This window comes from Carassius gibelio, chromosome B17 (genome assembly GCF_023724105.1).
Source record: "Carassius gibelio isolate Cgi1373 ecotype wild population from Czech Republic chromosome B17, carGib1.2-hapl.c, whole genome shotgun sequence".
Classification (NCBI taxonomy): domain Eukaryota; kingdom Metazoa; phylum Chordata; class Actinopteri; order Cypriniformes; family Cyprinidae; genus Carassius; species Carassius gibelio.
In genome coordinates this window covers 24,642,567-24,655,609 of record NC_068412.1, presented here as the reverse complement: position 1 = coordinate 24,655,609, position 13,043 = coordinate 24,642,567, and the positions used below count along the sequence as shown (strand labels likewise).

The window sequence follows — 13,043 nt, the reverse complement described above, 5'->3', positions numbered from 1 at the left end:
ACATCAAATGTGTTGAATTTTTTTGTAGATAGTTTTTTATTAGAATGTAATTTTACATTTGCTAATTAGTGGTTGAGCACATTCTTCTGTTTAATGTATAATACAAACCATTAATGATGAGTGAGATGTATATGAGCATGCATAAGTTGATAAAGCATATTTTATTCACATAAAGACAACAGTTTGTTACTCCAACAAGGTTGTTGGAAGATATTGAAACAAAACTGGCTAAATGGACATGACTATCAGTAAATCCCAGCGATCTTAAAATAACAATATTGTCACCATTACATACTTAAGCAAAAGGTGCTTTTGGGAAATGTAGCCCATTACTTGGTCACTATTAAGGAGTTGTCCAAAAATTAGAGGGGTTTCATTTGACATTTGATAGAGACTTTAGACAATTACGTAAGCAGTTAATTATCAACTCATGGTCTTTACCTTGGATGTAACTCCCAAGAGCAAATACGTTTGTTTTTCAAGGAGGGATCAGGGCTCATATACAGCAGATGACAAATAGGTCTAGTCCAACATCTTTCAGCTTTCTCAAGGTAAGATCCATATATTCTATAATGCATATTTTGCTTTATTTGTTGAATGAGATGAGACTGAAATTCTAATTAAGTTTAGCATCCAGACCAAAGTGGTTCTGGGAAGCTAATAATCATTTACAAGAGGTAGGCTACTAATTTAGCTCTTTTCTCTTAACAAGAATACAGACAAAGCATAAGAAATGTCGGCAGTAAACAACAGTTCTTATTGGGCTAGGAACTGCACCTACCCCAGTGATTTGGCCCTTCCTTTGGTTCCCTACATGGACTGTCCCTCCAACCGCATGTACGCCTCCAACTTCATACCTTTAGTCTTTTACACACTTACCATCCTTGGAACAGTTGGAAACCTCTGGAGCCTGTGGGCTTGCCTGCGTCCATCCCAACCTTGGAGTATTGGGTCCATAGGTGTACTGAACCTGGCTTTATGTGACCTTGCTTATCTGGCATCTATGGGACCCTGGGCTGTCTACATTAGCTCCGACTACCACTGGAAAATTGGCCATTCACTCTGTGTGGTGGTGAAAATCCTGTACTTTGGCGGGTTGACATCTAGTACCATGTTTATCTGCGCCATCAGCACCGACCGCTTCCTTGCAATCGTCTTCCCTCTGGAGTCCCGGATGATCCGGACCCCTCGGAACAGCGCACTGGTTTCGGTTCTACTCTGGGCCATCACCGGCCTCTTCATCTACTTCAGTTATCCTAACATTCTCTACTGGGTCAGGAAGGATGGCATCCATGTGTGTGGAGCAGTGGTGATCTCCAGGTTCAGGACCACTGAAGCAACCTACAATCTTCTGTCCTATTACTCCATTCAGGTTTCTGTCCCATTGCTCCTCATCATTCCCTCCTATGTGAAGATAATTTCCCGGATGAAGCAGTCACGGCAACAGTGGGGCCCAGGCAACATGCAAGGCCTGGACAAGACCATCTGGCTGATTGCAGTTTTCATTGCCAACTTCTTGGTTTGTTGGGTGCCAGGGCAGCTGCTTCACATCATCGCCTGTATCATTTTCTTCAGTTTGGATCACTGCAAAAATGCTTGCTGGGTTGCATGGATGGTCAACCTGCTCTCTGAAGCCTCCCAGATACTGTACTGTCTCAATGCATGTCTTGATCCTTTAATTTTCCACATGCAGCAAGGACACTGTGAACTGGTTGTGTTGGCAAACTGGGTTAGAAAGGTCTTACAGATAGGCAAGAAACGAGATTTGGAAGGGCCTTCAGAGGAACCTCCCAGTGTGATCCAACTTCATGGTGGTTCCAAAGACAGAATGGGCAAAACTCAAAATAATAAAAATGAAAATGAGAAAATGAAAAAATGATATTTTAAAAGACCTGCCACACTTGTCGATTTGAACAATGGTGAGTTGATGTATCTTAATGTTTTAATATTCTTGTGGTTGTGTTTTCATGCTTTGTGTGTATAATTTCCTATATTGTAACCATCAATGTAAGATTTTACTGATATAGTTGTTTGTTATAGATAAAAGGTGCATCTTGTATCTGTGTATGTCTGACTCTCTGTTTCAGATGTCAAATGAATTCGATCTAAAATGTGCTAGTCAGGTTGAGTTTACTGTTGAATGAAAAAAAAAAAAAAGTAAATTCTTGGCATCACTAGGTGGCAGACTTGTATAAAAGTATAGGTATGCACCAGTCCAACAAATAGCCTAAATGTAAATTTGTCAGTGTTCGTAGCCTTTTTAACCTTTTTTGCCAACAAAGGGTTAGGGAATGAAGTGATAAATCTGTTGAATTGTAAGCAGTTGCATTTGTCATTTAATTACTGCCATTTTCAGTCCGAATGGCACAGCTGGCCTAATTTGTTCTTCATAATTCTTTATTTGTCAGCCATAAATACCCTTCAATGTTCATCATGCCACTGATTTTATGACATTTGGTCTTTCCATGAGAGTAGGCCTACTTGGAAAATGTATATTGCAAAGTTTATGTGCTTGGAAATCTACATGGATATCACAGAATGACATCGGTCTAGACTGGAGAATTGCAACCATACAGTTAACATTGGAACCATTGCTGTAAAATGAAAAGGGCATTTATGCAGTAGGTGGTATGACCAGCAGGTAGCTGGTTTGCTGCTGATCTATGATGGTACCTTTGAGCTTGGACCAGCTTAAACCAGCTACCAAGTTGCGAAACGGAGTTACTATCTTAAACTGGATTTTCCAACTGGGAGAAATGAACATAATGCCACAATTATCTGTTCTAGCCTAGTATTAGTACTAATACCTGCAAACATCAAAATAAACGCTTTGGCTTGAGTAAACGAATTGTCACCTTAAGGAAGCACTGCTGTATCACAACCGCCCATATGTACAGTATAATCCTCTTAGTAATCATGCGTGATGTGTCTATTGAATGTATTGCTAAGGAAACTTAAAATTAATAAAGTCAAGCACGCAACAATTCGTACCCTTCCAGGGATATCAAATCATGTAATTTCATTCATATTAAAAAGCCAAGCGTTTCCCCATAACAGAATTCATTAATTGGTCAGTTGCCTACCGTCCGCCTCCAGACGTCAGCCTTTCAGCCAATCAGAAACGCTGGCTGAAAAAAACGGAGCCTTGCATAATTAATATTCATGAGCTTGGCCTTTACAGTGGTAGGATTTTTAAATACACACATCGCACCGGTGAAGGTATCACGGCTGGAGGTGATTCGTGGAGCTTTCTGACCGGCTCACCGTCAAACTGCTGACTCTAAACACGAGACATGGTCCATTTTAACAAATGGACGTTAGTGTCGAGCGCGCCTCTCACCGACAGGACTGCCGCACGGGATTTAATGCTCAGATAGTCGCTTGTGATGACGGTGGACTGGTTTAGTACATGAAATACAAGGCTGTGATCATATCATGGCTTGTTTTAAATGCGTATCGTTTAATTGATTACCGACTGTGACTGTAGACCAAAGGGCTTTAGCTGCCCCGCCGTTTGTTTGCTGGAAACATTGACTCAACAGCACATCAAATCAAGATGACAGGGGAAAATACAACTATCAAAAGTCGGATTAGAAATCTGCTCCGCTCGCCTTCCATCAAACTGAGAAGAAGTAAATCTGGGAACAACAAAGAGAATCTCAGTAATAAGGTACAGTGCACTACTGTATGACACGAAGAATGTATGGAATCTGTATCTGCAGTTGTCTGCAAATGTATCCTAACAGGATAGCTGTGGTTTTCTGCAGTATAATGCAAGGTACCGGTGAATTGGCACTAATATGTCAGAATATTTCCAGGGTTTGTTATGTAAACTCTACAAAGGCATACTGTGGCTCTGTCTGTAAAATGCAACAGCATGAAGACTGTAACATCCACTGACCTATATTTGTCACATGTCACAAATAATTTCATGCCCTGGTAAACGGCAAGCTGGGAAAATATAATGTACAATAAAAATGTAATGTAATAAAATAATTTGCTCTGAATTTATTAAAACAGTGGTAATTTTTCTAAGAAAATATATTGCACAAATGTGCACTGAAATATACAGAAATTTTAAACACATGTCAATTTATTATATAATATTATATTGAGTGCCTTTTCAGTTTGGGGATTAGGGTTAATTGCACCTTTTATTTAATATATAATATAATAAATAAATAAATCCATGATGGTCAAGTGCGTGTTGTGAAAATAAAACATTGCACAAATATGCACTATCAAATCCAAGGGTATAGTATTTTCATAGTGTGCATAATTGTAGATTTCCAGCTCAAACTCTAAACTTGTCATTGTTTCAAATGAAACACTTTGTATAACACTTTGTATACAATGCATTTCTTATTTTTGAATACATGCAACTGCTCTTGTTATTGTAACTGTAACTATTACTGTGTCAGGGTAGTCATCCCTGACTGTTGCATTCCATACAGATTGCCTGTTTTCTGCTGCAGACCCTTGGATGACTGTACTTCCCTTCCATACACAGGAGCCCTGTGACTTTATGATTGTTGAGACTGTTTTGCAGCTGAGAAGAATGCTTTTAATAACTTTAGTTGCATATGATTTGTTGCTCATAAATTACACACTGTTGTTCACACTAGCACATTCATTTTCTGTAACCAAATCCATGTCTATATATAATATTTTACTATGGACTTCATAGTGCTGCTTGCTAAGACATCACTGGTATTATTGCTCAACTTATGCCCTAGCTCACATATTAAACTTTAGAGGATTATTAAGGTTATTATTAAAATAAATAGTTCACCCCAAAAATGTCATAATGATGGATTTGTTTATTACAAACATGTAGCTTTTCACTTTAATTGCAAAATTTCTCCAAATCTGTTCCGATGAAGAAACAAACTCTTCAACATTTTGGATGGCCTGAGAGTGAAAAAGAAAATCATCAAATGTTCTATTTTATGTCAACTGTTTCTTTAAAGGAGATGTGTGCTATTGCCTCTCTAAAGAATCAGATTTATGCTTTTTGCTTGAGTGGTGGTCAATTTTGTTCAGTAGACATAAAATGAAGGAGGGACCCAAGCCATATTGTGGGGCCAGAGAATATAATATGAAATTTGAAATATTTATTGTTTCTAAATGGTTGCATATACAATAATATTAAAAGGACTAATTTAATAGTGCATTCATCAGAGAAGACACCTTCTTCAATTTAAATGTCATGCATTAAACATGCAATTTATCAGTACTATCAGAGCATGTAATGATCATTGCTCTAGAGACAATATCTTGTACATACTATCATTTAAGGTCTACATGCAAAAGACTCTGTCAAGGTGCCTTTGTCTCGTACAAAAGAGCAGATCTGTCTCTCTCTTTGCCAAAAGCGTTTGAGGAATCTCTAGTGTATGGATCCAGACAAAGGGGTCTGAGCTTTATATCAGTTCAGCTCTTAGACTGGACTTTATTTTCCAAGGTTTACACACTGTATGAAAATCAAAGCCATTCCTCCAGGTGCTGTGTAGTTCATTGATTCCTGGCTCAAGGACTTTGCTGGTCTCCCAGGATCCGACATACAATGATTGCAAGAAAGTTTATGGAAAAGTGCACGACACAGCTGTTGGTTCAGAAATTCCCATTAGAGATGCTGAACGAGAAATGGCTTAAAAACCGCATGCATTTGAAAACCAGCTCTTTTTCCGTTGTTCCAGCACTCCGAGACACTAATAGACAGTGGATATATGGAAGTCTGTCAAAACATCTTTGGAAAGATGATAAATCAAAGCAACAACCACAATTACAGTGTTTTTATATCGGCATGTTCAGCACAAATTGTGGTAGTACACTGAGTCTACATTCAGCTTACGGTGGGATAATGAATGTACATACATAGCATTTGAAGTCCAAATGCTGACTTCAGCTTATGGATTTCTTGAAACCTGCATTTTTGAGGGATAAAACCTGCATGGAAAGACAACTTTGGTCCTTCTAAACCCATACAGTGAGGAAATGGTCTTAGATGGCAGATTTAGAGGAGACCACTTCCATAAACCAGGTGTTGTTCCTTTCATTTCTCCGTTGACCTGTACTTAAAGTGGCCATGATTGATGATGTGAGAGAGTGTCCTCGGCTTGGATATGGCCATGCTTGCTTTGAAGAAGTGGTCTGGATGAGGTTTAAATGCATAGAAGAAAGGTATCAGATGTTGAAGACAGGTGCAGATATTAAACTGTTTTTTTATGAGGTATGTTAAAAACACATAGTGCATGTGCATTCTTCATTGTTTTGCTCGAATTATAGTATGACATTATCATGAGTTCATTTTATACATATTATGCAATCTTTAATTAAAACAGTAACAATTTTGTGTAATTGTTTTACTAAATTATTGCATTTTAAGCTTGTTATAAATGAGTCAGTGCTTTTGCAGTTGTCCTGTAATGTCACTACAATGGAAATGCTATTGAAACATTATCTAGCCTGTTTACTGTTCACAGGTTGTGCATGTTATATTTAAGCTTGTTTTGTGCTTCAACATGTTGCCTTGAGTTTGAGCAGTTCAGCTCTACTTAAAGCCTCATGGAAAATCTCTAGCTCATAATTTCCATTTAATGACAACACCACTTTGCAGTCGTTCTGTACTCAGGGCATTTAAATTCTCAGGTTCTTTAAACAAAGTCTTGCATTATAAACTATTTTTATCTATATCTTATTCTATCTTCTCTATAAGAGGTCTTCGAATGTGTTGTGCAGCTATAATTTACCAGCTGCATTGCTAATCCCATACTGACTAAAAATATTATTACTTTTCTATCACAGACAACATTCAGATAATGTTACAGATGTAAAAGCAGAAGTTATGATATTATTTCACTTCGTGTGACCTTTTAAAGGTTTGTTATTTTAATGATCTTGTACCCATAGAAACTTTTTCTTGCATGTAATTCTACAGGTGACGTTGGAGAAAGTCCTGGGAATCACTTCCGCTGGGAATCGTGCTTTGGCGTGTGACCCACATTCAGGACTTGTGGCCTACCCAGCCGGGTGAGTAACTCCGTTTCACACGATAAGACACGGTTTTAGCCATTTTTTGTGAAACATGGCTAAATAACCAGGTGAATGTACTCAGTGGAATGATGATCTACGATGGCGAGTCAGGTATCTCTTTGGAGGTAGTCACATAAGGTGGTTAATTTTTGAGTTTGGTGAGTCACATATCCTTGTTCAGCATAAGCAATACAGGCATTTCCTTTTGGCTAAAGAGAAAACAGAGAGGAAAAGAGGAGAGATAAGAGTCTGATAACAGATGAGTGATCTCAGAAGGAAATTAGGTGTGGTGCAAACAGGAAGTGCAGAATCTGAAAGCGATTATGACCGTGTGCTGCAGACATGGCCTATAAAACTCTTGAGAGTTAGTCTAGCTTTTGCAAAGACAATTTTGCTTGGTTCTTTCTCCAAAGCAAGAATGCAGCTTAATTTGGATATTTTTGCCATCCAAATGAATTGAATTAGGGCAGTGGCCAAGAATAAAAATTACTTTGTCTCTTTTATCTGTGGAAAAGTGCACCTGGTCTTTTTTTTCAGGATTTATAGTAGAACAAACACCTGCATTATTCCACTCTTGCCATGTTTTTTAAAAATAACACTTTTTACTTTAGAGCACCATGGTAATGCCATTGTGTTTGAATAAGGATTGTCATGCAGTTGTGTGGTATAAAAAGTGTCATTATACCATCACTTCAGATTCATCAAATGTCATACACACATTTTTCAGATTTCTTCTTCAGATGTTTTAAAAACTTTCAAGATTCATACATGAAACGAAAAAGGATGACAGTTTTACACTACAAAACTCTATTAAGTGGGACTCCAGCAAGGCTATCTATGTATATAAAGGAGAAAAGCCTTCATCACATGGTGCTTGTAATCTGATTAACCAGTTAAGCTTGAGTTCCTAACTCTCGGTTGCCATAACATGTCGTCCTAATGAGGAAGAGACGATTCGAAATTAGGTCTCGTTGTACTGTATATGCATACACAACCATTCAAAAGTCTGGTGTTAGTAAGGTTTTTTTTTTTATACAGCAAGGATGCATTAAATTATTCAAAAGTGACAGTAAAAAGCTGTTTTTTTAATGTTACATAATATTTCTATTTCGAATAAATGAGTTCTTTGAGGAAGTTTCTATTCATCATCAAAGAATCCTGGAAAAATGTATCACAATTTCCACATAAATATTAAAACTGTTTTCAGTGTTGATAATTATAAGAAATGTTTCTGAGCAGCAAATCAGCATTTTAGAATGATTCCTGAAGGATCATGTGACACTCACTGAAGACTGGAGGAATGATGCTAAAAATTTGGCTGTGCATCACAGAAATAAATTACATTTTAAAATATATTACAACAGAAAATGGTTATTTTAAATTGTAAAAGTATTTCAAAATATTACTGTATTTTTTTATCAAATTAATGCAGTCTTTGTGAGTAGAAGATACTTTAAACATTAAAACATTTTACCAATCTTAAACATTTGAATAGTGTATATCTATGATACCAACATTTGTTGATTCACTAGCTGGAAGACCACAATCAGTTGTTTTCTTTTACAACATAGACTGTTATGAAAGGATTTAGTTCACTTTATAGCATTTAATGGGTTCAAGACAAGGAATGTGTATTAAAAAAGTTGATACTATCACCATATTTTGTCTCTCTCGCTTTGTTTTTAGTCATCTCTGGCATAAGTATGATTGTATCATTAGTATCCATCACCACATTTGAAAACAATCTGATAAACATCGAAAATGCATGTTTAAAAAAATGAATTAAACATGACCTGGCTAGAACCTTAAGACAGTATAACATAGCCTATTGAACAAACTGTACTTCTATCTGCAATCTATTGACTGCAGTATAGGAAAATAGAAGTGTTCTTTTTTTTATTTTTAAAGCTCACACGGCTCCCATTACAAACTCCACCCTGTGCTAAGTCAGCAGTTTGATTGAGCCAAGCGAGCATTTGGTGCTGATATCTTAGCTTGCTAATGCTAGGAAAATTAGCACAGGCTTCTGCAGCTGTCACAGATCCACTGACAGACCCCACATGTCTGTGAGATACCGAGCTGGTTCTTTACGAAGGCTGTGAAATGCATTTTTCTTTTCTGAATACTGTGCTGATGCTGTAAACATAAGTGAGGTTATCTGAGGCTGACGTTTATGGTGCTGTAGTTCAGCTGAGTGCATGTACACATTTATTTCAATGCATATACTGTAAATGGAAAGGAACCAAGTCTGCATTGTTGTAGTTCTAGTCCTCCACAAAGCAGATGTTCCCCAGCGGTGTGTTGTCCTGCAGGTTTAACCGATTATGACCTTGATTATCATCTGATCTTGAGACCAATGGAAGGTCAGGGTGCATTCAAAGCATCTGAGATTAAAACAAATCTTGGGTTAATATTATTTGAATGAAATACTAATGTTATTTAAGGGCTAAAAGAGCAGTTAACTCCATCTGGACAGTAGAGAATTAATTAAAGCTGAGGCTGGCTTCAGGGAGATGTCCTGTTTTCATTAATTGTACCTAAATGAGTACATTTGCGACAAGGACACCTTGGTTCCATCTGCATTATCTCAGTATGTGCTACAGCTTTTGTAGTAAATATTCACCAGATGGGCTGATTTTATTTTTCATCAGATGGGGAAAACTTGCTGGCCTGTATGATTTAAGATTTGTGTCACACATGCAAAACTGCTAGCTAAAATCTTTTTTGGTGCAGCTAAGCTTGATTGTTACTAAATGCCACCATATCACAATTAATTTGTTTTTCTTTTAGTTTTTGATTCTTTTAAAGTCTTGATGTAAATAGATCATCCATCAGTAATATATTTATTTAGGTTTTTTTTATCCTGTTGTTTTGTTTTTAAATTATTAATTTTAAACACAGAATATATATATAATTGGGAATACGGAATTCAAAATGATATTATATTTGCATGCACCAAAAAATATATATTTCAGTTGCACTATATAATTAATTTAGCTTTGCATCACATGCATACATTACATTTTAAAAGAAAAAGCAGTTTTTTTTAAATTATAATAAAACTTCACAATATTGCTGTTTACTGCATTTGGTAAGCAGAGCATTAATTAACTTTTTATAGTACATACTCAAGTATTGTTCTGGGTGAGACCAGAAAAAGTTTATTTAGAAAGTAAATAGTGTCATTTTTATTTTATTTTACATTTAGTGAACCATTTCATACACCTTTTCAAACACCCTGTCATGATTCTTACAATGTTTTACTCTTTGTCTTGAGGAGAAATACTGTAAAACTCCATATTAGGCATTGTTGGATAGTATACCGTCAATGCTATCCTGAAGGGTGAATAGTTTGTGTGGTTTAGGAACGAGTCTTCCGCAAAACCAGGAAAAACAGGATAAACCAGATGAAGACAATGAAAGCTGAGTGACACATGTCAATTTTATTTCTTAGTGTTTTTCTTGTAGATCCAAAGGAAGTTATGATTGCACCTGCTGTATTTTAGCATGCATTGAAATCCCTCAGTATTTGCAGGCACAAGCAAAAAAAACGAATGACTTGCATGCATTACAATCATGTTTATGTGTGGAACACACGTACTGAAGTAAACGGATCAATTTATTGCAGATCTACAAGGTCGTTTATAATAATAAAGCACCCTTGGTTAATTGATTCATTTCTGCATGCAGGAACATCAGCAACTGTATTCTAGCATTTGAGTGATGAATGAGTTCTGGTGTAATGCGGCGGTCACTGTAGAATAGATATGAGCATAATGAATAAACGGCCCTCTGTGTTAATCAAAGATGCATGAAAATGTGTGTCAGAGTCTCTGGCGCCCTTGCATGCAAGTAGGTCAGTAGAGCTGAACAGACCAATGTGACGACGAGAAATGGGAAGATGATGACGGATGTGAGGAAGGAAGGAAAGGGTGACATGGGGAGAGTGAAAAAAGAATGGAAGCTTGTGGGAACAGAGGTTGATTTAGTATTGCTGTGGTGTGTGTGGTCGTCCTCTCTGCTGCATTGCAGTATTCAGTGCTCGTGAGGCTCTCTGGCTTCACACAAACACACACACACACTCCCTAATGACATCTCACACTCACACACATGCTCTGAGAGGAGAGCCGCAATCTAAAGACACCCGCAGGAATACAAAATAAGTGGAAGCCATTCATGCTGAAGAACATATTAGGACAGATTAAAAGTATTGTTTTTACTCGGACTCTGCTGTCATGTACTTGGAAGAAGGCTTTGTGGAAAATAACTGAAGATCATAGTTGTGTTGTACATGCTGTTGGCAACTTGTAAAAGTGTTTAGAGAGCTGAATTCAACTTAGTTTTATTTTATTTATATAAATTTCTAGGCATACTGCTTTATATAAGATCATATATTTATACACAAATGCAAGCATCTCACACACAAACACACACAGAGAGAGTCCATGCATTCCCTCTAACCATCAATTTAACTCACTTGAAGGTCACTGCGGAAGGAGAATGCTATTTGCAGGGCTGCTGGAATCCCTTAACTAACATTGTCTTCCACAAGTACATGCTTCGTGATGTACTGCATACAGACAGACTACAGATGATGGTCACTTAAAGGAAGAAAAGTTGCTGCCTGTGATCTTGTATGGCACTGTCTAACAGTTTCACAGTTATACCGTGAAAACCGAATAAGTATATTTTATGGTTGCTTGCACCAGCTCTGTCTGTCTGTCTGTCTGTCTGTCTGTGGGTCTATCGTTCAGTCGGTCTATCGTTCAGTCGGTCCATCATTCTATCTTTCTTTCTATCGTTCTTTCTATCGTTCTAGCTGTCTGTCATTCTATCATTCTGCCTATCGTTCTGTTGTTCTGTCTATCATTCTGTCGTTCAATCGTTGTCGTTCGGTCTGTCGTTCTATCGTTCTATCATTCTGTTGTTCTGTCTGTCGTTCTGTTGTTCGGTCTATCGTTCTATTGTTCTGTCGTTCTATCGTTCTGTCATTGTGGTGGCGCTTCCCAGATTGTGGATGTTCAGATAAATGGAAATCGTAATTCACAGCGAAGAAGAAATAGACAAACAACGAACGCATATTGAGTACCCGAGTAGCCTAACCTCTCAGCTCGGATCGCAGGAGGATTTCTCTCACTATATGAGAGAGAGCGAGAGCACCGGCGCCACATCCAGATTTATGTCAACAAAACTGAATGCTCCCTCAGTTGATAAGCTCTTAATGTTATGTGTTGGTTTACACACAAAGAAATGTGTAAGCTTTAAATAGGTCCAAGAATAAAATGCTTAACTTCTATCAGTTTGGACTTGAATAAAGAGAGAAAACTTTCACTTAACCATTTTCACAGTCATTTTGTTTGTTTACACAGATATTGTGATGTATCATTATAGAATTGTCTAGCAATATATCATTTTATCGCAGAATAAAATATGCTCACAATATCATATGCTGACACTGATTTGCTGCTCAAGAAACATTTATTATCATTCTTCTTAACCATGTTGAAAAAATAAGTGCTGCCTAATTTTTTTGTGAAAAACTGTGATACACTACCATTCAGAAGTTTGGGATAAGTAGTTTAAAAAATAAAATAAAAAGAATTCTTTAGCAAGGACAATTTATCAAAATGACACTTAAGATATTTACAATGTTATAATGATATAATAACAAACAATTAACATTTTCAAATAAATAATACTGTAAAAATATAAATTCTGTTTGATGAATCCTTTTTTTTACATTGATAATGACAAAACCTTTATTAATTAAGCACCATTAAGAATCGATAACCGAACCAATTATATTTCACAAGTAACTGTTACTATTTTTTTACTATTTTTGATCAATTAAATGCAGCCTTGGTGATCATAAGACACTTCTTTCAAAAAAGATTGTTAATTATACAATTGTTTTCTTTTAAAATTACGTTTACGTTTTTCAAACCTAGAGTGATAGTTTTTAGTCAGTCTTTGAGGAAACCTGTTTGAAAGCATTATTTATTGATTTT

The 13,043-nt window shown here is 36.8% G+C and overlaps 2 protein-coding genes across 5 annotated transcripts in view; both read left to right on the top strand.

Annotated features, from left to right (window-relative positions):
* Positions 1-2: 2 nt before the first annotated feature.
* Positions 3-2,057, top strand: LOC127975977 (type-1 angiotensin II receptor A). The gene is made up of 2 exons (XM_052580066.1): positions 3-551; positions 713-2,057. The coding sequence occupies exon 2, from the start codon at positions 734-736 to the stop codon at positions 1,877-1,879; it is 1,146 nt and encodes a 381-aa protein (XP_052436026.1). The 5' UTR covers positions 3-551; positions 713-733; the 3' UTR covers positions 1,880-2,057.
* A 1,103-nt stretch (positions 2,058-3,160) lies between these two features.
* mapkbp1 (mitogen-activated protein kinase binding protein 1) overlaps positions 3,161-13,043 on the top strand; it is a 42,866-nt gene continuing 32,983 nt past the window's right edge. The window contains exons 1-2 of one of the 4 annotated variants that reach the window (XM_052580065.1): positions 3,161-3,670; positions 6,941-7,032. In XM_052580065.1, the coding sequence (XP_052436025.1) occupies positions 3,557-3,670; positions 6,941-7,032 (206 nt within the window). In that variant the 5' untranslated portion in view covers positions 3,161-3,556. The remainder of the gene's footprint in view (positions 3,671-6,940; positions 7,033-13,043) is intronic. The other 3 variants (XM_052580061.1, XM_052580063.1, XM_052580064.1) reach the window with 3 other exon arrangements.

What these genes read in the sequence shown, in the direction of transcription:
- LOC127975977 (XM_052580066.1), top strand. Translation starts at nt 734, where the DNA reads ATGTCGGCAGTAAACAACAGTTCTTATTGGGCTAGGAACTGCACCTAC.